The sequence below is a fragment of the Perognathus longimembris genome, chromosome 22 (genome assembly GCF_023159225.1).
Source record: "Perognathus longimembris pacificus isolate PPM17 chromosome 22, ASM2315922v1, whole genome shotgun sequence".
Lineage (NCBI taxonomy): Eukaryota > Metazoa > Chordata > Mammalia > Rodentia > Heteromyidae > Perognathus > Perognathus longimembris.
In genome coordinates, this window is record NC_063182.1 from 6,870,797 (window position 1) to 6,894,019 (window position 23,223).

Genomic DNA, 23,223 nt, shown 5'->3' on the forward strand with positions numbered 1-23,223 from the left:
CAAGTGCCTTCAAGGAGAAGATGGAGGTTCCTTTAGGGTTGTTCTCAGGGACATAGACAGAGTAAGTTGAGTGGGAGAAAATGGGTGGGTTGTCATTAGTGTCTGCCACAGTGAAGAAGATAAGCTTTTCTGTAGACAGAGGTGGTGTTCCTTTGTCTGTGGCTGTCACTGTGATGTTATAGAGAGACACCTGTTCCCGGTCTAGAATCGAATTTGTCACTAATCGATAATAGTTGTCTACTGATCTTTCCAAATCAAATGGGAGATTTCTGGAGATGGAGCATGTTACCTGACCGTTCAGTCCAGAGTCCTGATCATAAACTTGAAAAAGAGCAACGACTGTTCCTGGAGGTGCATTTTCAGCAATGGTTCTGCTTCCAGAGGTAATGATCACTTCCGGTTCATTATCATTCACATCCAAGATGGTTATTAATACTTTTGCTCTGTCTTGAAGACCTGGCTGATCTCGGGCTTCAACATCCAGCTCATAAAAACTGCATTCCTCATAGTCTAGCGTTGCAGAAACAGAAATTTCTCCAGTCAAAGCATTCAAATGGAAAATCTGTGAGACCCGCTCTGTGATCTTCACAAAGGAGTACATGACTTCTGCATGGATGCCTTCATCCTGGTCCGTGGCGTTCACTGACAACACCGGTGTACCTACAGGCAGATTTTCGGGAACACTCACACGATAGATAGACTGGGTAAACACCGGAGCATTGTCATTCACATCTAAGACAGTCACCAGGATCTGTGCCATGCTTGAGCGGACAGGATCACCACCGTCCATGGCGGTGAGGACCAGGTGGTAGGTGGCTTCCACCTCCCGGTCCAGGGCATGCTCGAGGACCAGCTCTGGGTACTTGGGCCCCTGGGCTTGGCTTTGCACATCCACTGAGAAATGACTGTTACTGCTGAGCCTGAAGCTCTGAAGAGAGTTCATTCCAACGTCCGGGTCATAGACCTCCATTAGCAGAAAACGAGAGGATGGAGCTGAGTTTTCGAGGATTTTTACTTCCAATTCTTCCCTTAAGAACCGGGGTGCATTGTCATTAACATCTAATATTTCCACTTCCACGGGAAAAAGGTTCAGTTTGTCCTCCATCAGGATGTTAAGGCTCAGGAGGCAGCGCGCGCTCTGGGCGCAGAGCTCCTCGCGGTCGATCCTGCCCGCCGTCACTAAGCCGCCGCCGCGCGCGCTCAGCGCGAACAGCTGCGCCCCACCTCTGGAGACGACGCGGACTTTGTGCTCGGCCAGCTCCTTGGCTTGTATTCCCAAGTCCTTGGTGATGTTCCCCACCAAGGAGCCTTTCTCTAATTCCTCGGGAATGGAGTAGCGGATCTGCCCAGCGGCGGCCCCCCACAGCAGCCCCGGGAGAGTGAAAAGCAAGAGCAGCTCACCGCGGGGCGGGCGTCCCTGCAGGGCGGCCATGGCTGGGCGGTGACAGCCTTCGTCCCTGGGATGGCTGGCGAGCAGGCAGCGCAGGGTCCCCTCGACCCCCGCGTTGCAGCACTAGCGGTCAAGGTCCTGGTGGACTCGGGGGCCAGGCGCGAGCCCTGTCAGGTCAGAATGCCTCCGCAGCTTTGGTGTCTGATCTGCTTTGTGGTTGGACGATTCGTCCCAGTTTTATTTTGATTTTCTTGCCCAGGTTAGTGAACAGCGACACTTAGAGTCCTAAGTTGATACTGCACCGCTTTGTAAAACCATACATTTTTATTTCTGTTAAATTTGCGATCATATTGATATATATATATATATATTTTTTCCCCCAACAGAGTGAAACATTTACAAGTAAAAAATATGTAAGAATAATTTTTAGTGTCCCTCAAATTTTCCACTTACTTTTTGGTGGGAAATCAGGATCTTAGTTGATGGGGAAATTACAGTTTTCTCTTGAATTATTGCACTTCATCAGCATTCACGTTCAGTTTTTAATAAAGACACCAACAATCATAAACACATATTGAACCAATCTGCTACAATGCCAGTTACCATGATCCTTAGAGTCACTATTTGTTTTTATTAACACATTAGGAATTGTTCTGAGGTATTTTTATATGTTCATACTTAAGACTATGTGAAACATATTTAATGTTTTTTTTCTATAAGATTGGCTACATTGAAACCTTGATTATAAACAGTTGCCTACAAATAGTGTGATACACCACTGTATTAAAATGTTTATAAGTATATAGTTTTAGTATTAACAAATATTTAAAACTATCACAAAGATAACTACAGCACACATAAACCTGCCAAGAATGTTGGAGCCTCATATTATACACAGAAAAAAAGAAATAAAACTGAAGTTAGAGCATTTTAACCTCTATACTTTTCATTTCTAAATTAATGAGTTGAAGCCTAATTAAATTTATGGAGAAGAGACTTAAAGAAGCTAATTTTTTGTACATTGAAATATAAGTCATATTTGGATTGTTATTGGCATTTTCAAACGAAGCAGTTTCATCACATAGAAGCTCTTGTGATGGAGCATTTGGGGGTTTATACTGATATGTGCACACACATTTGCTGGTCTTTTTTGGGTATGTGTATACGGGTCCTGGAGTTTGATCTCAGGGCCTGGACATGGACCCTGAGCTTTTGTGTTCAAGGCTTGTGCTCTACCACTTGAGCCACAATTCCATTTCTGGATTTTTGGCATTTAATTGGAGATAACAGGCTCTTGGACTTTCCTACCCAGGCTGGCTTTGGACTGGGATCCCCAGATCTCAGTGTTTAGAATAGTTAGGATTACAGGTGTGAGTCATCAATGCTTAGCTGTATTGAGAACTTTTACCTGGGTATATTGGAGGAAGGTGAGGAAGCACATACATTGTAAGAACAAGGCAGAGTCTCTTCATTGTAGTTGGGAAGAACTTTGAACACCTCTCTACAGAATTCCAGTGAAAATGAAAGTAACCTCCAAAAGACAAGATAGAGGACTCTCAAGGGCACAAAGAAATAGTCAGAACCACTGCAAAGAGGAAGGTGACAGACATCAAGGCCAAGGATTTACCTTGGGTGTCAGAGAACACTGTTGTCACTGGGTGAATCTCACCGGTGCACAGTCCTGGACAGAAGAGTCCAGAATCAGTGACATGTAGGCCTGAAGTAGGATGTAGTTAAATGTTCGCTACCACTACCTTGGCGATTAGGTGGCTGATGGAAAGCCCGTGCGGTATCAAAGATCTCAGACTCCCTTGGACCCCAAGCACTAGGTAGATACAGCGTCTGTGGTGTATTGTCATTCCAGCCGCCCACTTGTATTACAGTCATCCACTAGCACATGCAGGAGCTAAGTTGCTAGAAGGCTTGCTTCGTGACCCCCTCCCCCACCGACCTGTGCATGCGTGGTTCCAGGTTGCTGGCTGTGATGGAGTAGAGACCTTGGCCTTTGAGTCCCAGGTCAGAATCAAAGGCACACTGGTTTGAGTGATGGAGGCTTCAGGAGGGCTGTTCTCAGCCATGTGGATCCTGTAGGAAGTCTGGTGGACAATCAGAGCTGGTCTTTGACACCAGTGATATGCAAGGTGAAGCTTGTGCTGGAGAAGAGCGGCAGATCATCTTGATGAATTGCTGTGTACTCTTGGATCTGTTTTTCATATAGGATTCCATCTGTTGTCAGTCTATATGTCTGTTTTATATCTTGACCTATTTGTGTGTGTGTGTGAGTGCGTGTGAGCGTGTGTGTGCATGAGCATGTGCTCAAACTGGGTTTGAACTCACCACGGCGCCCTCTCCCTTGGCTTTTTTGATCACACTACCACTTGATCAAAAACTCCTGGATTTTTGCTGGTTAGTTGGAGATAAGAGTCTCACAGGCTTTCATGCCCAGGGTTGACTTTGAACCAAGATCCTCAGATTTCAGCCTCCTGAGTAGCTTGGATTACAGGCATCAGTCACTGTTGTCCAGACTTCTTGTGCTGTTTTCAATGGGAAATTGCCTTTTACTTGACACAATTTCTACATTAAGTCCAGAATCCAGACATTGTGGTTTGAACAGAGTGAACATCAGTCCACAGCTCAACATCTTCTTGTTGCGATTCAGAATCCAGTGCAAACTTCAAGGACAATCTTGTTTTCACTTAAATTATGTTTGCATTTTACCACATGCAATGTGACTTCAGCAGTTCTTTGCTTCCACCTCAGTTGTGAAGGTTTTCTTCCTGTATCAATTCCAGTCTTCCACAACTGGTGAGATTCCATCTTACAGTCCAACTTGAACAGCTGTCCCACGATCTTATCAATATTGATGGAGGAATAGGTGATCTCAGCATGAATGGTCAGTGGCCATTACTCTTATGACTGAGGAGCAGACAGGTTTTCCAAAACACTGACCCTGGGTGAACAGTGGGGCCTTATCATACACATCTACAACAATTACTGTCATCTGCATGGTGCAATTCCTGGAAGGTTGTCCCTGTTCCCAGCCATGAGGAACAAGTGGTGGGAGGTAGGACTTCTCTTCCCTGTCTAGAGGTTTCAGTACTAGCTCTGGGTAGCTACTGCTATCTGGGTTTTCCTTTTGAATCAAAGATATATGTGGATTCAAGCTGAGGTAGTTTGGCTACAATGAATTGATACCTACAAAGCCATTCTTCTCTGCCTCTATTCCTACTTCCAGTAGATTCCTACTTCCAGTAGGACAAATACAGCACAAGGCCCAGAACCTTGACAAAGTTCCTCACCAGAGGGTTCCTGACCAGTTTTTAGGAAAAACCTAGTGAATCTGCTCCAAGGCAGAACAAAGGATGGCAAGCGGGTAAAGGAATGATACTGGCCTGGCCAGGCCTCAGCTGTGCCAGGCCTCTTCTGAAGGAGTTTCCCATCTCATTCTATTCTGATTCCCAGTACAGTGGTCCCAAGAATTCTCTGAATAGGAGAAAAATACTTGCTTTGCTTTTGGCAGTGAGTTCTCTACCTCAGGCAGCTCAAGTGAGGCTGGTAGATTCTGCAATGTCTAGAGGAGCTGATCAACTCTTCGACCTACCAAGAGCGGCCCCTAGTGCCTCGGCTCTAGAACTGCAGCAGTGCAGATGGCTTCAAATCAAGAGATGGGTGGAAGAAATTTCTACGTCTACTAATAATGAAACTCATCCTTCAGTTTTATAGAGATTTAAAAAAAAACATTAAGAATGCTTGGTTTACATGGAGTGTGGCTACACTTCTTTGAATTTAAGTTTCATATGTGTGTGTATATGCTAGTGTTGGTGCTCAAACTCATGGACTGAGCATTGTCCCTGAGCAGTTTTTTTTTTTGCTCAAGGCTAGTTAGTGCTCTCCTACTTAATACGCAGCTCCAATTCTGGCTCTTTGGTAGTTAGTTGGAGATAAAGTCTCATGGATTTTCCTGCCCTGGCTGACTTCAAATCCTTCAATCCTCAGATCTCAGCTTCCTGAATAGCTAGGATTACAGGCGTGAGTGACCAGCATACAGCTTGAACTTGAACTTCATCCTTGCAAGTCAGATCAAGTATTCTTTACTCTTCAGAGAGCAGAGATAAACTTGCTCGTGGCTATATTGGCATCTTCCTGTTTTTAGTCTTCATTTTCATAAAATCTCAGTAGAGTTGAATAACCAATAAATTACTAAGTAGAAATGCCTCCAAATGGTAAAAAGTGTTGGTGACTGCTGATGCAGTATAAAGATTCTTGAAATAGCAGCTGATGTATATTGTCATTTCACTTTCTTTTCTTCTAGCTTATAAAAGCTGTAATCTTGTAGGTCTTATTTCTATCCTGTTTCACTTTCTGAAAATATCATCTTTTTAATTTCTTGATCCAGGGTCTCATCATGTAGCTGAGGCTGGCAGCAAGCTCAAGATCCTTCTTCCTTTGCCTCTCAAGTGCAAAGGTTAGAGGCATGCATGAAAATATTATCTTGACCATCTTCATTCCTCAAAGATAAGCAAGGAGATTGAAGATTGATGGTCCTTCTAAAAAGAAGTCTTTCCCTTAGTTTCCATGTGTTTATTTTTTATTAAATGAATATGAATGAGAAAATATTTCACATGTGTTCTTCAATACTTCCCAAGTAGCTTAACAATTATGAGTTACATGGTCTTGTGCAATGGAGTATGAGTTCTCATAATTATATAATCTAAGTTTAGGAGTTTAAATTTGCATTTTCTTGGTTCTAGGTTACTATCTGATCATCTATAAACTTTTTTTGAAGTACTACTGGGGCTTAAACTCAGGGCTTCCATTTGTCAAACAGATGCTCTACAACTAGAGCCACACCTCCAGTCCCATCTAGATACATTTTAATTGAGGTTTTTCTCTTGCAAATAGCATGCTTATTTCCATGTTTCTGACAGGTATTTTACAGTTGATTTTTGTCCCAGTATTGAGACTTAAACTCAGAACTTGGGCGCTGTTCTTTAGCTTTTTCACTCAAGGAAGCGCTCTACCACTTGAGCTAATGCACTACTTCTGGGTTTTCGCTGGTTAATTAGAGATAAGAGTTTCATGAACTTTCCTGCCCAGGCTGGCTTGGAACCCCAATCCTCAGATCTCAGCCTCCTGAGTAGCTGGAACTATAGGCGTGAGACACCAGTGCCTGGCTTGTTTCCCAGTTTCAATTACATTTCCAAATTAGAAAATCTTCATGAACTCAGTATCTTCAATGTCTGCAATATGTTGTTATTCGAAAGCGTGGCAGGTGTGCAGCACTATGATCTTGCTTTAGAATGGGAAAGCAATGAGGCTTCTTAAACCATTCATTGTGTTCAGGGTTCTAGACAGCCATTCAATTACCATCTTTATTTTATACAAACGTAAAAAATTGCATTCACTTTGGTAGCACATACACTAAGATTGGAATGATACAGAGAAGAATAGTATCCCCCTGTGCAGGATGATACCCAAACTCACAAGGTGTTCTAAAATTTTTGTTTATTTTTGCTTTCATTACTTTTGGGTGGGCAAAGGGTGGGACAGTGCAGAAAGAGAGGGAGGAAAGGTGAACAAATTCAATCATGCCACTCAGTCTACACTATGTGGAAATGACCTATGCAACTTGTGGGCAGGGAATGGAGGTGGAAATTGGGGGGAAGTAAAGAAAGGGGCGACATTGTCCAAAAAGAGAAATGTACTCATTACCTGACTTGTGAAATGATAAACCATCTGTACAACACTTTAGTAATAACAATAAAATTACTTTAAAAGTTGAATCTAGACTGCTCTAAAATATATTCAAGAAAAGTACCTTTCCATCATTTTATGAATACATTAATTTCTATAGAAAAATTATCTTGGGGAATACTACACACACGCATGTGTGTGGAACAAGCATGTTATAACCATAACTATTAGTAGTTTATAGATGTTTTCCCATTGCACAAAGTTATCTTTGCATACATACTCAAATCTATTTCTTTAATAAATAATGGCAAAGTTGATCACCATGTCAGAGTGAATGATATTAATATCTATCATACACATTCTTTTTTCTCTCTTGGATGCATAATTCAGTGAGTACACCCATTTTATATTGAGGTCAGACTTGTCCGTGTGTGTGTGTGTGTGTGTGTGTGTGTGTGTATGATCTTTAAATGTTCAAAAATAAAAAAGTCTTAGGTTTTAAAATGTATCAATAAGCCTTTCACATGCTCAATTAATATAGCCTACAATACTACTACTAATATTCCATTACCATTTCCCCTTATTTTGCAGAAAATGTTTAAAGAATTAAAGGCAAAGATTTAGACAGACTGAAAATTGTTTAGAAAGGAGCATATGAGAATTGTCTTTACTAAAATCAGATACATTCTCCTGGAATTTGAGACTCAGTTCTTGAGACCAATATTTCACTAAGAAAAATCTGTTAATTTGGTATAAGCACACCTCACAGAAAAAAAAACAACTTTAAAATTCCAAGTCATTCTTCCTTTCCTTTCCTTTCTTCCTCCCTCCCTCCCTCCCTCCTCCCTCCCTTCTTCCCTCCCTCCCTCCCTCCCTCCCTTCCTTCCTTTCTGTCATGGAGCCTGAACTCAGGGCTTGGGTGCTGTCCCTGAGCTTTTTGACTCAAGGCCTGAGCCTTATTGCTCAAGGCTAGTGTTCTGCCACTTTCAGCCACAGCATCACTTCCGGTTTTCTGGTGATTAATTGGAGATAAGAGTTCCAGTCATTTCTACCCAGACTAGCATTGAACCGTGATCCTCAGATCTCAGCCTCTTTAGTAGCTAAGATTACAGATGTGAGCCACCTGCACACTGCCCAAGCCATTCTTAAATTGCATATATTTAAAATATAAGCCTAAGATCTTATAATAATGCAGAATGGTACCTGCACCTGTAGAAGTGCAAACATCTGGGAGCAATTCATTCTGATTAGTGAAGAAGCTACCTGTAAGTAGCAGTTGCCAAGTATATAATATATTTGTATTTGTTGAATACACCACTATCTAACTTACATTACAGAATAAAATAAAATTCTAAGTTTCCTTCTCAATAATTCCTCTTTTAACAAATACAAATTCTAATTTGGAAATACAAATACAATTCTAAGTTAACCTAAACTGTTCTGATTTTGGAGTTCTCCCCACCCCCACCGAGGTACTGGACTTTGAACTCTGGGCCTCATGCTTGCTAGGCACAGGCTCTACAAATTGAACTACATCTCTAGCCTACAAACTATTGTGATTTCAGAATGCTATGGACATCATCTCAATTGCAAGTTCAGTTTATATTTCTGTGTGTGCGTGTGCGTGTGCGTGTGCGTGTGTGTGTGCATGTATGTGTATGCACCTGCACTGGGGTTTGAACACAGGGATTCACACTCTCACTTAGTTTTTTCACTGAAGACTGGAACTCTACCACTTGAACCACACCTCTACATCTGGCTTTTTGCTAGTTAATTGGAGATGAGTCTCTCAGATTTGAATGCCTGGGCTGGCTTTGAACTGGGATCCTTAAGTCTCAGCTATTCACGAATGAGCCATTAGTGCCTGGCTTCAATATACATAGTATATATTGTACAGACAGTTTTTGTACTCTTCTACTAATTTATGTACACATTGTAAATCATTTTCTCACAGTAACTTCAAATATTCAAAAATATAAATCTGATACAGTATCCTTTCCAAAACAAGTTCACCAATGGCAACTTGGCAAATATCCAACAGAGAACAATATATCTAGCAATGAACTAATAGAACAACTCTCCTGTTAATACAACAGATATTCAAAACTAACAAAATATTTTAGTACGGTGACTGTATCTGGCACTTTTCTTAAAGGTATTTATCCCACGTAGTCCTACTATTAACAGCAAGATTTTCTAAAATATCCCCCAACTAAGGGAAAAAATTAAGCACCAAATATAATTTGAAAATAAACAGAGAATATCAACTATCAAACAAAATCAAGTTAATTTCCAATAGAGCAAATAACAAATTCACTCTACAATTGCCCAATTTTGACTTTGGCAGGAAAGCGATAGAAGAAAATGCTTGGACCATTCTTATCGAAAGAGAAAACTGACCTGAGCACCTCCAGGGTCTTCTTTGTTTGCATCCATCTTGCTGGCTATCAGAGGAGGCTCACTTTTCTCACAGCTCTCTTCGCTGATAAGCCTGTCAGCATAGTTGGGCTGGGGAAAGATCAGGTGGCTCTTCCTAGAGTCAGTGGTGAGCGTGACCTCGTGGGAATAGGTCTGCAGGAAAGCCTGTACCCCATCCACGCCCACAAAGTGGGAGTTTGGCACACCTGCCATGCTGCCTCTAGAAGACTGAAGCAGGCGCACTGCGTGCCAGCGCCGAAGCCTGAGCGCCAGCAGCGCAATGACGAAGGCCAGGAAGACACAGGAGACCACAGCCACGGCCACCACCAGGTAGAGCGTGATGTCTGAATCTTGGGGGTGGGTGGGGGTGTTGATGCTGCCCAATTCAGCCAGGACCTCCGGGATGCTGTCAGCCACGGCGATGGTGAGCGTGACGGTGGCCGAGAGGGGCGGCTGGCCGTGGTCCTGCACCGCCACCACGAGGCTCTGCTTGAGCGCGTCTCTGTCCAGCAGGGCCCGCGCCGTGCGCACCTCACCCGTGTGCAGCCCCACCGTGAAGAGCCCCGGCTCGCTGGCCTTGAGCAGGCGGTAGGACAGCCAGGCATTCTGTCCTGAGTCTTTGTCCACGGCCACCACCTTGGTCACCAGGTATCCCGGCTCTGCAGATCGAGGCGTCAGCTCCACACCCGTGGAACCATCAGTAGGAAGGGCTGGGTACAGGATCTCCGGGATGTTGTCATTCTGGTCCAGAACAAATAAGCTCACCGACACGCTGCTGCTCAGTGGAGGGCTCCCAGTGTCGCTGGCTGTCACCAGTAGTTGCAACTCTCTTATCTGCTCATAATCAAAGGACTGCAGTGCATAGAGCACTCCAGTGTCGGAGTTAATGGAGACGTAGGAGGAGAGAGGAGCTTCCTGGAATGTGTGTTCAGCCAGGGAGTAAGTGACTTGAGCATTGTCACCACTGTCCCGGTCGTGGGCAGTCACGGAGAAGATGGAGACACCTCTGAGGTTGTTTTCTGGGATGGAAGTGGAGTAAGCATCACGAGAGAAGGCAGGTGGATTGTCATTGATGTCTGCTACTTTCAGGGAGATGTGGTTTGCTGTAGATAGGGGCGGTGTCCCACCATCCGTAACAGTGACCGTGATGTTATAATCCGAAGTCTCTTCTCTGTCCAGAGGCCTTGTTGTTAATAGATGATAGTAATTATCAACAGATTTCTCCAATTTAAAAGGCAAATTCCCAGGGATAGAACACGAAACCTCCCCATTCTGTCCAGAATCCCCATCATGCACGCTAAAGAGTGCAATTATGGTTCCAGGTGGGCAGTCCTCAGGAACGGAACTGGTGAGGGAGGTGAGGATCACTTCGGGGGCATTGTCATTCACGTCCTGCACCGTGATCAGTACCTTCGCGCTGGCAAGAAGAGCCCCTCCATCCTGAGCCACCACCTCCATGAGGTAGGAAGGGGTCTGCTCATAGTCCAGCGAGCGCACCGTGGAGATCTCCCCCAGGCTGGGATCCAGTCGGAAGGTCTCCGCGATGTGGTCTTCTTCGTTGCGGAAGGAGAAGGTCACTTTCCCATTGGGGCCCTCGTCGGCGTCGGTGGCGGCGAGCGTGAGCAGCCGGGCGCCCACGGGGGTGTTCTCGGGAACGCTCGCCCTGTACTCGCCGCGGCTGAACCGGGGCGCGTTGTCGTTGGCATCGAGGACAGTCACGCGGATCTGCGCGGTGCCCGAGCGGACGGGCTCCCCGCCGTCCAACGCCGTGAGGAGGAGGTCGTGGGTGGCCTTTTGCTCGCGGTCCAGGGGCTGCCCCAACACCAGCTCTGGGTACCTCTGCCCGTCGGGCCCACTCTTCACATCCAGGGAGAAGTGGGGATTGGAGCTGAGCTGGTAACCCTGGAGGGAGTTCACCCCCACATCCGCGTCCCGCGCAAAGGGCAGCGCCAGCCGCGTCCCCGCGGCTGCCAGTTCACTGACTTTGACTTCTAACCTGTCATCCCTGAAGCGCGGGGGGTTATCGTTAATGTCCACGATTTCCACTTCCACTCCGTAAATTTTCATGGTATTCTCCATCAGGACGTTGAGGTGGAGCAGGCAGCGCGCGCTCTGGGCGCAGAGCTCCTCGCGGTCGATCCTGCCCGCCGTCACCAAGCCGCCGCCCCGCGCGCTCAGCGCGAACAGCTGCGCCCGACCTCTGGAGACGATGCGCACCCCGCGCTGCGCCAGCGCCCGCGGCTCCAGCCCCAGGTCCCCGGACAGGTTCCCCACCAACGAGCCTTTGTCCAGCTCCTCCCGCACGGAGTAGCGGATCTGCCCGGCCCCGGCGCCCCACAGCGTCCCCAGAAGCATGGAGAGCCAAAGCAGGGCTCGGCGGCCCCGGCGCCCCGGGGGGCCGGCCATTGCCGTCTTCCGCGTCAGTTCTCTCGGTCCCGGGTCCGTGTCCGCTTCCCTTAGGGCTCGAAAGCCAGCAGGAGCTTCTTCTCTGGCCAGGACGGGCTGGATGGCTTTTTTTACACGGCTCTCCCCGGGTCTGTGTTCAGTGTGAAAGCAGCAGACCGGTTGCTTCTAGGAAAGCTTCTTTCCCAATTTGGTGGACAGCGACGCCCAGAGTCCTAACGAGTTACTACATCAATTCCATTTTTTATTTCTTATCAGTTTAGTTACATTTTATTTCCAATATTTTTTTGCTATATCTTTAATATATTATTGTTCAGAACTGTTTATGTTTCATTAAACTTTAGTTTGGAAGCACCAAAAGACTTATGTAAACTTGAGATAAATATAATTATTAGATTTTTCCCACTTTCTTAGAAATGTTTTGTTTTATACACCATTGAGCTTATGGCCTTTATTTACCTCTAAACCCACATGGAACTTGCTTAATCAGGACATTGAAGTCTTTACTTTTTTTGGATTCAAGACTTTATATTTTCCATTTGGTAGATATTTATGAAATCATGCCCAATATAAATATGAGTCTAAGGGAAAAAAAATCAATCTCTCAACTGTATTAAAAAAAACTCTACTCCTACAAGCTAGATGTGGGTGGCTCACACCTGTTACTCAAGAGACTGAGATCTAAAGGTTCATAATTCAAAACTAATGCTGAAGAAAAGTCCAAGAGACTCAATACCCAATTAACCAGCAAAATGTTAGACTGGCAACTACGGCTTAAGTAGTAGAGCACCAGCTCTGAATTCAAACACAAGTACAGCTACTTATGGACTGGAGACATGACTCAAGTCATAGAGCAAGACCCTGATGCACATCCTAGTACAGCATAAACATGACCTACTTATTTATATGACTTTGCATACAGCAGAAAAATAAGTCTTTGCTACTTGTGAAGTCTTTGAGAAATGTTCTGGGTTTTAAGAATATAGAAGCTGTGTTATAGTATGAGTTGGTTTAACAGTGTGCTATTTGTATATTCCTATTAGTATATTCAAATACGTGTAGGTAGACATTTTACAATAACAAGCTCATTTTACAAGGACAAGCAGCAGTGATTAGTCTGTTTGTTTTGCTTTCTAATATTATTACCACTGTAGGATAATAGAGTAAGAGAAAGGAATGGGAAAGTGCATTCCACAAACTCCCTCTTATAGAAATGCAATGTTTTACCTAATAACTCCTTGCTAGGAAAAGTTTTAAATAAAGATATATCGATAATTAAATATTTTTAAGCTGAAGAAATTTAAGTATGTGGCAGGAAATAGAATAGCATGGGTTGAAAAGTTTTGCTCTAGTACAATTGTTCTCAAGATCAATAAGTATATACATATATGAGAAAGAAATATTTATTAAAATGTACTTATCATAATATATATTTCATACCTCAAATACTTCTGTCCTTTACAAATGGGCCTGGGACTTCAAGACAGTCAGATTATTAAGGCAATTCAAGTGTTGATCTTCAAGTCAATGGATCACTGCTCTCCCAGGTTCCATTGTTACTAAGCCACCCCCACCCCATGTCCAAAGGTTAGTAAGGGCTCTACTGCAAAGTACTGTGAGGCTAAGAGAGAGTAAAACTAAAATTCCCACAACAAAGACAGTGAAGATGAAAAAAAATCACTTAGGGTGACTCTAAAGACAGTCTTTCAGATGGAAGGAGTGTAAACATGAGGAAGTAAAAAAAAAGTGCCCTGTATGATGCTTTCAATATGAATTAACCTCACAATTCAATCCCCAAAAAAATCTGTAATTGAAGATCTGATGGATAGAGTCAGTAAAGACAAAAGAACAACATTGTGCGAACTTGGCTGACAAGACAATGAAGTATGCAATAGAACTCCTATCCCACTTCATGGCATTAGTTTAAAAAACGAGACTTCAAGTAGAAAAAAAAAGAAATCAAAGCTCACCTCGAAAGCAGTATCCGAGGCAGGGGGGGCCATCTTGTCCCCAAGGGCTGTACTAGGAACCCAAGAGGCATCTTCGCAGAGGAGGTCCTGGGCGGGGGCCACCTGCGGGGTCACGCTGAGGAAATTGAACTCGGTCTTGGCCGACTGCGAGGCCACGCACACGTTGTAGGAGTAAGGCAAGGTTCCCTCGTGGTAGCCCGAGAGAACCCCAGGTCCAGCCCCGGCGGGGGGAGCGGGCTGCAAGCAGCCGCAGGCCGCAGGGCGGGACGAGGGCTTCAGACGCAGGGCGCCGGCCAGGACCAAGGCGAGCAGGAAGAGCACGGAGATCAAGGCCAAGGCGACGACCAAGTAAAACTGCAGCTCGGCCTGGGGGTCGGGGGGCAAAGGGTGGTCGGTGAAGTCCGGCGGCACCTCCTGCAGGCTGTCGGCAAACACCAGGTGCAGCGTGGCGGTGGCCGAGAGGGGCGGCTGGCCCCCGTCGCGCACGGCCACCACCAGGCGCTGGCGGGCCGCGTCCCTGTCGGCCAGGGCGCGGGCGGTGCGCACCTCGCCCGAGCGCAGCCCCAGGCTGAAGAGGCCGGGCTCGCTGGCCTGCAGCACGTGGTAGGACAGCCAGGCGTTGTGTCCCGAGTCGGCGTCCACCGCCACCACCTTGGTGACCAGGGAGCCGGGCTCGGCGGCGCGCGGCACCGTGTGCAGGGGCGCCGAGCCGTCGGGCTCCGGCGCGGGGTAGAGCACGCGCGGCGCGTTGTCGTTGCGGTCGCCCACCAGCACGCGCAGGCTGGCGTTGGCGCGCCGCGGGGGCGCGCCCTGGTCGCGCGCCTGCACCGTGAGCCGGAAGGAGCGCAGCTGCTCGTGGTCCAGGGCGCGCTGCGCGAACACCGCCCCGCTGTGCGCGCTCACCGACACGTAGGACGCCAGCGCGCGCGCCTCCAGGTCGCTGGCCACGATCGAGTAGGACACTTGGCCGTTGGGCCCCGCGTCCGGGTCGCAGGCGCTGACTTGCGCGATGGAGGCTCCGGGAGGGTTGTTCTCGGCCACGTGCACCACGTAGGAGGCCTGCTGGAAAGCCGGCGCGTTGTCGTTCACGTCGGATAGCTGCAGGGTGAAGCTGGCGCTGGAGGAGAGGGCCGGCTCGCCCCTGTCCGTGGCTGCCAGGGTGATGTTGTATTCCGGGGTCTCCTCCCGGTCGAGGGGCCCCTCTGTCATGAGCTTGTAATAGTTCTTCGAGGAGGACTTCAATACAAACGGCGTATTTCCCAAGACATGGCAGGTCACTTCTCCGTTTTCCCCAGAGTCCCTGTCTCTCGTTTTTATCAAGGCAACTACTGTTCCTGGTGGCGAATCTTCCGGTAGAGGACTAAACACGGAAGTCACAATCACTTCAGGCGCACAATCGTTCTCATCCAGCACGTCGACTTGTATACTGCAATGAGATGCTAGGTCTCCAAGATCTTTTGCTTCTACGCGTAGAGAGTAAGTAGGAGTAATCTCAAAATCCAAGTTACTTTTGGTTGTGATCTCCCCTGTTACTTTGTCTAAGTTGAAGACGCTTTCCACCTGTTCATCCCCATTGTGGAAGGAGTAGGTGATTTCGGCGTTGACGCCCTCATCTTTGTCCGTGGCCTTCACTTGAAGCACCGAGAAGCCCGGGGGCACACTCTCCCTCAAGGTGACCTTGTACACATCCTGGCTGAAGACTGGAGGGTTATCATTGGCATCGGTGACCTGGATTCGAATCTGGGTGGTGCCCGTTTGAGGTGGGTCCCCGCCATCTATAGCTGTGAGGACCAACTGGTGAACATCGCGCTCTTCTCTGTCCAAAGAGCGTTTCAGAATCAACTCAGGATATCTGTGCCCATCCGGAGTCTGCTTTTCTGCCACATCGAAGTACTCATTGTCATGCAGGAGGTATCTCTGCAGCGAGTTGGCACCGCAGTCTGCATCCAGGGCCGGATCCAGTGGGAATGTTTTACCTGGCCTGGTAGATTCTCCAATTTTTAAGTCACTCTTACTCTGTTTGAACCTTGGAGCATTGTCATTTATATCCTGAACGGTTACTGCTATGTGGAAAATATTTAATGGGTTTTCAGCGATAATATCGAATTCCAGAGCACACAGAAGCTGCGTCCCACAAATCTGCTCTCTGTCTATCCTGCCACTGACCAGCAAATCCCCGCTGTCCGGGCTCACAGTGAAATATTCCTTCTCAGCACTAACCCGCAGCTTCCGGGGCGCCACGACCCCCCCAAGCTCCAAGTCCCTGGCGAGGTTTCCCACCACCGAGTTGCTGGGCAGCTCCTCCGGCATGGAGTAGCGGACCTGGTCCGGGAGAGCCCGGCAGATCCCCGACAGAAGGAAGAGCACCGGTACCTGCGGCCACCGCGCCCAGCGCCTGCTCCCCGCGCCCGGCCACATCCTCGGCTTTCCCCCGCCGCTGCTCTGCTCCGTGGCGGGAAGGGGGGACCCCGCGCAGGTCCTCCTGTCCCCGGGCTGTCTTCTGGGCGTGGAGATGGTGCCGGTCTCTCCCGGGCGCTGGGTCTGAGCTGGAAGTTACCCTGCGTCTCCCCAGTGCCGCTCACAATCAGGGCTCTCTTTTCTTTGGACCTGCAGCGACGCCTAGAGGGTTTCTCGGGAAACTGCACCGATGGCTGGTAAACTCTGCACGTTTTCTTTTTTAAAATTTATAAACGATCATTTGCTTTTCTTAAGCAGGTAATATATTTATATTGATACAAACTCAAGAGGTACATATGGCATATAGTTATTTATTCTCATGATTTCATCGTTATATGCATTTCTTTACCCTCAGAGTAATGAGTGTGCAGTGTGTCCTGTACATTTTAAAGACAGGTTATGTATAGCAAGCAGATTAGGTTATCTCCTGATATGCAAACGTAAGCCAATGCCTATCATGTTGTGCTCCTTCAGCATTATGAAATACACACATTTTCAGTGATGGGGACTCATTCATTTTAGCTCATTTCATGCATACATATATGTAAAGTGTTTATATTGGCATGTAGTTATTCCCTCATATGGATATGAACGAGTTCAGTCAGAAATATTTCCTACAAGACATCCAGTGGTCAGTGAAGTGAAAATATATTTTCCTGTGTATGTAAATTCTGCACTGCCCTATTTAAGCCTTTAAGTTATGTACCTTGCTAAATCTGTAATATATTCTTAAATGTGATTGATACATTTTAGGGCTAACAAAATTTCATGATTTTAGTGTCTTCAGTACTAGCCCCTCAGCTGGAAACTGTCTGATATTGCACACTTGTTATTTCCTCTACCCAGGACTGCTAAATGCATTCCATCCCAAACAGTATTTATTGCACTACAACTTCCTATACATGAAAAACGATGTAGAAATTACAAATCTCCCACTTAAATTGGATGAAGCCACATTCCACTATCATTGCCACAACTTTCAGTTATCAGAACTCACTAATGTGTATATTTATACACATTACTGGAGTTTTAATTAACTCTCAGAAGTATCTGCATGAACAAATTATTTCATATCCCTTATGCACAAAATATTTTATCCTTCCCTGATCATTCACACAGTGACACACAGAGCTGGGAACAATTTGTAGGGATCCCAATAGATAGGGATGATGACAATGTACTAAGAACCATTAATCATGCAGGCCCAGAATCCAAGTAACTCAACCTTGACAGGAAGTTTACCTGATGAACAGCAACAAGAAGCTTGGACAAGTTATTTATTCCTTAGAAATCAAGGAGGATTCCAGAGCAATGTTACTATGGTCAGATAAGCAATAACAAAGCATTTGCGCCAGGCACTTGGGACTGTGTCCAGAACTTGGGAGGCTGAGGCAGGAGGATGGTGAATTTGAAGCCAGGACGGGTTAAGACTTGGTCTCAAAAACAGAAATGTTTAGACACTGAAGGAAGGGGTGATATTCCCCGCAAATTTACTCATTACCTGTCTTATGAAATGGTAGCCTTACCAGGTGGTGGTGATTTCATCTGTATTCCTAGCTACTCAGGAGACTGAAATCTGAGGATCTCAGTTCAAAGCCAGACTGGGCAGGGAAGTCCATGACACTCTTATCTTCACTCAACCACCAGATCTGGAGGTGGCTCTGGGGTCCAAAGCAGTAGAGCACTAGCCTTGAGCATGAGAGCTCAGGACAGTGCCCAGGCCCCAAGTTCAAGCCCCAGGACAAATAAAGGCAACCTCTCAGTGCATCAACTTTATAAGAGCAATAAGATGTTTAAAGTATACTAGTTCATTGTGAAAGTGTTTAACTTTTAAGTTAAACTACCCACAAGTTGTCACTGCCTAGTTATAATGGAAATACCTTTTTAATGAAAGGTAAATTTCAAGCACAACAAGGTGGTGTACAAACAAGAAATTTATATATACTCAACACAGATTGCATATGAACTTCATGGAAAATAATGCTACAAATATGACTTCACACAATTGGCTTCTATTTCACGGTATAATCTTCCCTTTAAGTAGTGCACATGGAAAAGGGCATTCTAAAAATGAGTACAACTAGAAGACCGTGGTACATGCCTAGAATCCTACCTAGTCAGAGGCTGCAAGTGGTGGATCAAAGTTCAAAGCCAGCCACGCGGATTAATCCACAAGACTCTCATCTCCAATTAATGACCCAAAGCCAGGACTGAACCCTTGGCTTAAGAGCTAGAGCATCATCCTTGAGCAAAACAGACAACCAAGGGACTGAGAGCCTGAGTTCAAGCCCCAGTACACACACACACACACACACACACACACACGCACTCAAAGTGAGAGTCTTAACGATACATAATTAAGAAATCTCTGCTAAAACTACAACTGAATGAAGACTAGAAAGGATAAATAATGAACAACAAGAGCCAGGGGTGGGTAGCTCCATGGTAGACCGTTTGTCATCTACAACCAGTATTCCTGAGTATAATCACGATCACATCACAAATAAAAAGAGAAAAAGCTGGTCATTAGGAACTACGGTTTTGTTTGGTAAATGTGACTAAAAATTATTGTTCACTCCCTTTGACCAAGTAGAATGTGAATAAGGGGGTGCTTTATTTTGCATGTCCAATCTTACACAATTAAAGGCATTCACAGAATCCTATGCTCCCCTGTGTGAGACAGATGGTAGAACTGGCTTACCGGAAGGTGAGTGGGGTCTCCTTGTGACACAGGGAAATCCTGGGGTAGCAGGAGAGGCTCGCTTTTGGCACAGCTCTCCTGGCTGAGGAGCGTGTCCGCATAGTTGGGCTGTGGGAAGATCAGGTGGCTCTTCCCCGAGTCCGCGGTGAGCGACACCTCATGGGAATAGGTCTGCAGGAAAGCGTGCACCCCATCCACACCCACCAAGTGTGAAGCAGGTAGACCTGCCAGCCCACTGTGTGCTGTCAGAGCGGGACGGCTCGTGTGCCAGCGTCTCAGTCTCAGGGCCAGCAGCACGATGACAAAAGCCAGAAAGACACAGGAGACCACGGCCACTGCCACCACTAAGTACAGCGTGAGGTCGGAGTCCTCTGTGTCAGGGGCAGTGTGGATGCTGCTCAAATCTGCCAGGACCTCCGGGATGCTGTCAGCCACAGCGATGGTGAGCGTGACGGTGGCCGAGAGGGGCGGCTGGCCGTGGTCCTGCACCGCCACCACGAGGCTCTGCTTGAGCGCGTCTCTGTCCAGCAGGGCCCGCGCCGTGCGCACCTCACCCGTGTGCAGCCCCACCGTGAAGAGCCCCGGCTCGCTGGCCTTGAGCAGGCGGTAGGACAGCCAGGCATTCTGTCCTGAGTCCCTGTCCACGGCCACCACCTTGGTCACCAGGTATCCTGGTTCTGCAGAGCGAGGCGTCAGCTCCACGCCCGTGGAACCATCCGTGGGGAGGGTGGGGTAGAGGATCTCAGGTGCGTTATCATTCTGGTCCAGCACAAACAGGCTCAGAGACACGTTGCTGCTGAGGGGTGGCTGTCCACCGTCAATGGCAATCACAAGCAGCCGCAAGTCTTGGAACTGCTCGTAATCAAAGGAACGAAGAGCATACAGGACACCCGTGTTGGAGTTGATGGAGATGTAGGAGGACAGAGGCGCTCCCTGGATGGTGTCCTCTGTGAGAGAGTATGTTATTTGGGCGTTCTCCCCACTGTCAGGGTCCTGGGCTGTCATGCCTAAGATTGAAGCTCCTCTGGGGTTATTTTCTGGAATGTAGGCAGAGTAGGAGGCGTGAGTGAAGGTGGGTGGGTTGTCATTGATGTCTGTCACCTGCAATGCAATATGCATCTCTGTCGACAGGGGAGGTATTCCCTGGTCAGTGGCAGTTAGCAGGATGTCATATTCTGAGACTTCCTCTCTGTCCAGAGTTCTGTGTGTCAATAACCGGTAATAATTTCCATAGGTCTTTTCCAGTCTAAATGGAAGATGATCTGGAATGGAACATGTGACAAGGCCATTCTCTCCGGAGTCGCTGTCATGAACGTTGAAAAGAGCAATGACGGCTCCTGGGGAAGAAGGCTCTTGGATGGAGCTGGTGAGTGAGGTAACTGTGACTTCTGGAGCATTGTCGTTTACATCCATGACTGTCACAAGCACCTGACATCGGGCTCGAAGGCCAGGACCATCACGGGCTTCTACATCGATATCATAGAATCGATTCTCCTCATAATCCAGATCTCCAAATATTGTGATGACCCCAGTGACAGAATCCAACTGGAACAACTGGGATACTCTGTCTAGATCATTTCGGAAGGAATATGTCACTTCTCCATTGGTCCCCTCGTCCGGATCGGTGGCTTTGATGGTGAGCAGCTGGGTGCCCACGGGCAAATTCTCCCGCACACTGACATGGTACTCTGGCTGGGTGAATGCGGGAGCGTTATCATTGCTGTCCAGGAGTGTGATGTGAATCCTGGCAGTGCCCGAGCGCACGGGGTCGCCTCCATCGTAGGCAGTGAGAACCAGGTGGTGAACTGGCTCTTCCTCACGGTCTAGGGCGCGTTCCAGGACCATCTCCGGATACTGGACCCCATTAGGTCCTCTCTGCACGTCCAGGGAGAAGTGAGCATTGGAGCTGAGCTGGTAACCCTGCAGAGAATTCAGCCCTATGTCCGGATCGAAAGCATCAGGGAGCGGAAATCTCGTCCCAGGATCTTCATTTTCAAGAACTTTTATTTCCCACTGCTCATTTGCAAACCTGGGCGCATTGTCATTCACATCGGTTATTTCCACCTCGATTCCCACAATGCTCACCTTGTCCTCTAGGAGGATCTCCAAGTGTGCCACACACCGGGCAGATGTGTGGCAGAGCTGCTCGCGGTCGATCCTGCCCGCGGTGACCAGGCCGCCGCCCCGCGGGCTCAGCGCGAAGAGCTGCGCCTTCCCTCTGGACACGATGCGCACGCCGCGCTCCGCCAGCTCCCGCGGCTCCAGCCCCAGGTCCCGGGCCAGGTCGCCCACGGCAGAGCCTTCTTCCAGCTCCTCCCGCACCATGTAGCGGATCTGCTGGGCCCGCACTTCCCACAGGGCTCCCAGCACAAAGCACATCCACACCAGTCGCCTGCAGTCTGATGGAGAAGCAGCCGCCATGACAGCCCCGCTGCGCGACAGCCTGAGCTTGGCGGCTCCCGCTGGAGGCCGAGGAGCCCTGGGTCCTGGTCTTCCCAGGGCCGATGCGTTCGCGGTGGAACGCTGAGCAATCGCGGGTCCCAGATGAAGCTTTGCAAGCGCCCGGAACCAGGGCTGTGCGCTGCGGAAATCTCCTTCTGACTGAAGGTCTGGTTGTTTTTCCCCCGCGTGGTGAACAGCGACACTCAGAGCCCTAAACTGTTATTGCAACCCCTTCTTGAAAATGAAGAGTGCAAAACTTTATGCTGTTTCCATTCCCAATCTCTTTTCTTCTAAGGAGAATAAATAACAAATTCCTGTTGTTTAATTTGCAAAGAATGTATCCACACCTTCTTTTGTTATAAATTAAGTTGTTTTATCAGAATAGTCTTATGGTATTTTGAGTAAGGAATGTTAGATCTAACTTTTCAAAAAAAAAATTTTTTTACTATATTCATCCCCAAAGCCCATTTTAAGTATAGTATATTTCTTACTGAGACCAGAGCTGTATTTAAGGGCAAAGGAGAAGATGAATAGCAGACAGCGGCCTGGTAGTTGGAAGTTCAGCTATAGTCAACCTCCTCATCTGACGTGACCCTTAGAGTCTGGGACAAGCTTTCAATTTCTTTGAAAGGAATTACCTGACACTCAGGAGATATTCCCACCCTGTGCAAATGAGGTTGTGAAATGATTTTAGATTGAAAAGAGAATTTTTTCACTAGCTTGTACATTGGAAATTCTAGTCTCCAAACTATGCCTGTGACTCTCTTGTTCATAGTGTTTCCTTAACTGGTAGAACATCAACCTCCATAGAGTCAGAACTCAGCAAATACTGTTTTCAGTATTTAATGAACAAATTAACGGTGCAAATTCGAAGCTTCAAAGTATGGATAAAGAACTTTGACATTAAAAATGATATCATTAAGAAGGCAGAATCATACTCACACGCTATAAAGAATCCAGTGGTTAGTGAACCATGACCAATACATTGTTTTTGCCATCATTTCTAAATTTAACTTTAATTTTAGTTACTTTTTGGTGTTATTTTGGTTTTCAGTGAGAGTTTTGTTCTTGCTAGTCATGTGCTCTCAAAATCATCTTTTTTCTTTTGGAGGTACTGGGGTTTATTCTAGGACTCTTGAGTTCATGTTCCCTGCCACTTGAATCATTCTACTAGCTTTTTTGTTTTATGAACAAGTAAAAGAAAATATTTTATTAGTCATGTATGTATTATCATTTCAAGCTTTATAGAATCGAATATTTTCTTCATTTATTTTTCTGTTTTTGTCTTTATTAATTTTTAAAAATATTTTATCTGTAAGTAGCTATACAAATGAATTGCCATTCAGCAACGCAGTCCATGAATATTGTATGTCTTGAAGAATGTCCTGCCTTTTGAACATTCTCACCCTTCCCTCCCAATCCACCTTCCTCTCACTTGTCTTAACTTGATAGGGAATGTATTGGGTTTTCTTTTGCTATTTCACAAAGCCCTTTATGAATACCATGCATCCTTTTTTCTAGACAACTAGGCAAATGTTTTTTTACTGAAACTTACGTTGTGGTACAGAAGTTCATTTCAACTGATTAAATCCACCACCAATGAAGAGAGAAATTATGACACAAAAAATTTCCCTCCTCAACCTCGAGAGGACAAATTTTTATTCAAATCTATAGCTCTTATCTTTCTAAGCTTTGCTCCACAAAAACATGTGCATGTGTTCAACATTAGAACTCTTAATTATATTAGG

At 46.5% G+C, this 23,223-nt stretch overlaps 3 protein-coding genes and 1 non-coding gene across 6 annotated transcripts in view; 1 reads left to right on the forward strand and 3 right to left on the reverse strand.

Annotated features, from left to right (window-relative positions):
- LOC125339773 (protocadherin gamma-C4) overlaps positions 1–23,223 on the reverse strand; it is a 365,900-nt gene that overhangs the window by 128,013 nt on the left and 214,664 nt on the right. The window contains exon 1 of one of the 3 annotated variants that reach the window (XM_048331023.1): positions 19,034–21,761. The exons of the other annotated variants lie outside the window; for them this stretch is intronic. Within the exon in view, the coding sequence (XP_048186980.1) occupies positions 19,034–21,454 (2,421 nt within the window). The 5' untranslated portion in view covers positions 21,455–21,761. Of the gene's footprint in view, positions 1–19,033; positions 21,762–23,223 lie in introns of those variants that run through there. 3 annotated transcript variants of the gene reach the window in all.
- LOC125340235 lies at positions 6,788–6,892 on the forward strand. Its single transcript, XR_007208718.1, has one exon. It is a non-coding gene; the product is annotated as a U6 spliceosomal RNA (small nuclear RNA).
- LOC125339778 (protocadherin gamma-A5-like) lies at positions 9,321–12,356 on the reverse strand. Its single transcript, XM_048331038.1, has one exon. It carries the CDS (start codon positions 11,906–11,908, stop codon positions 9,464–9,466), a length of 2,445 nt encoding a protein of 814 aa, XP_048186995.1. The 5' UTR covers positions 11,909–12,356; the 3' UTR covers positions 9,321–9,463.
- LOC125339775 (protocadherin gamma-B2-like) lies at positions 13,791–16,299 on the reverse strand. Its single transcript, XM_048331034.1, has one exon. It carries the CDS (start codon positions 16,291–16,293, stop codon positions 13,816–13,818), a length of 2,478 nt encoding a protein of 825 aa, XP_048186991.1. The 5' UTR covers positions 16,294–16,299; the 3' UTR covers positions 13,791–13,815.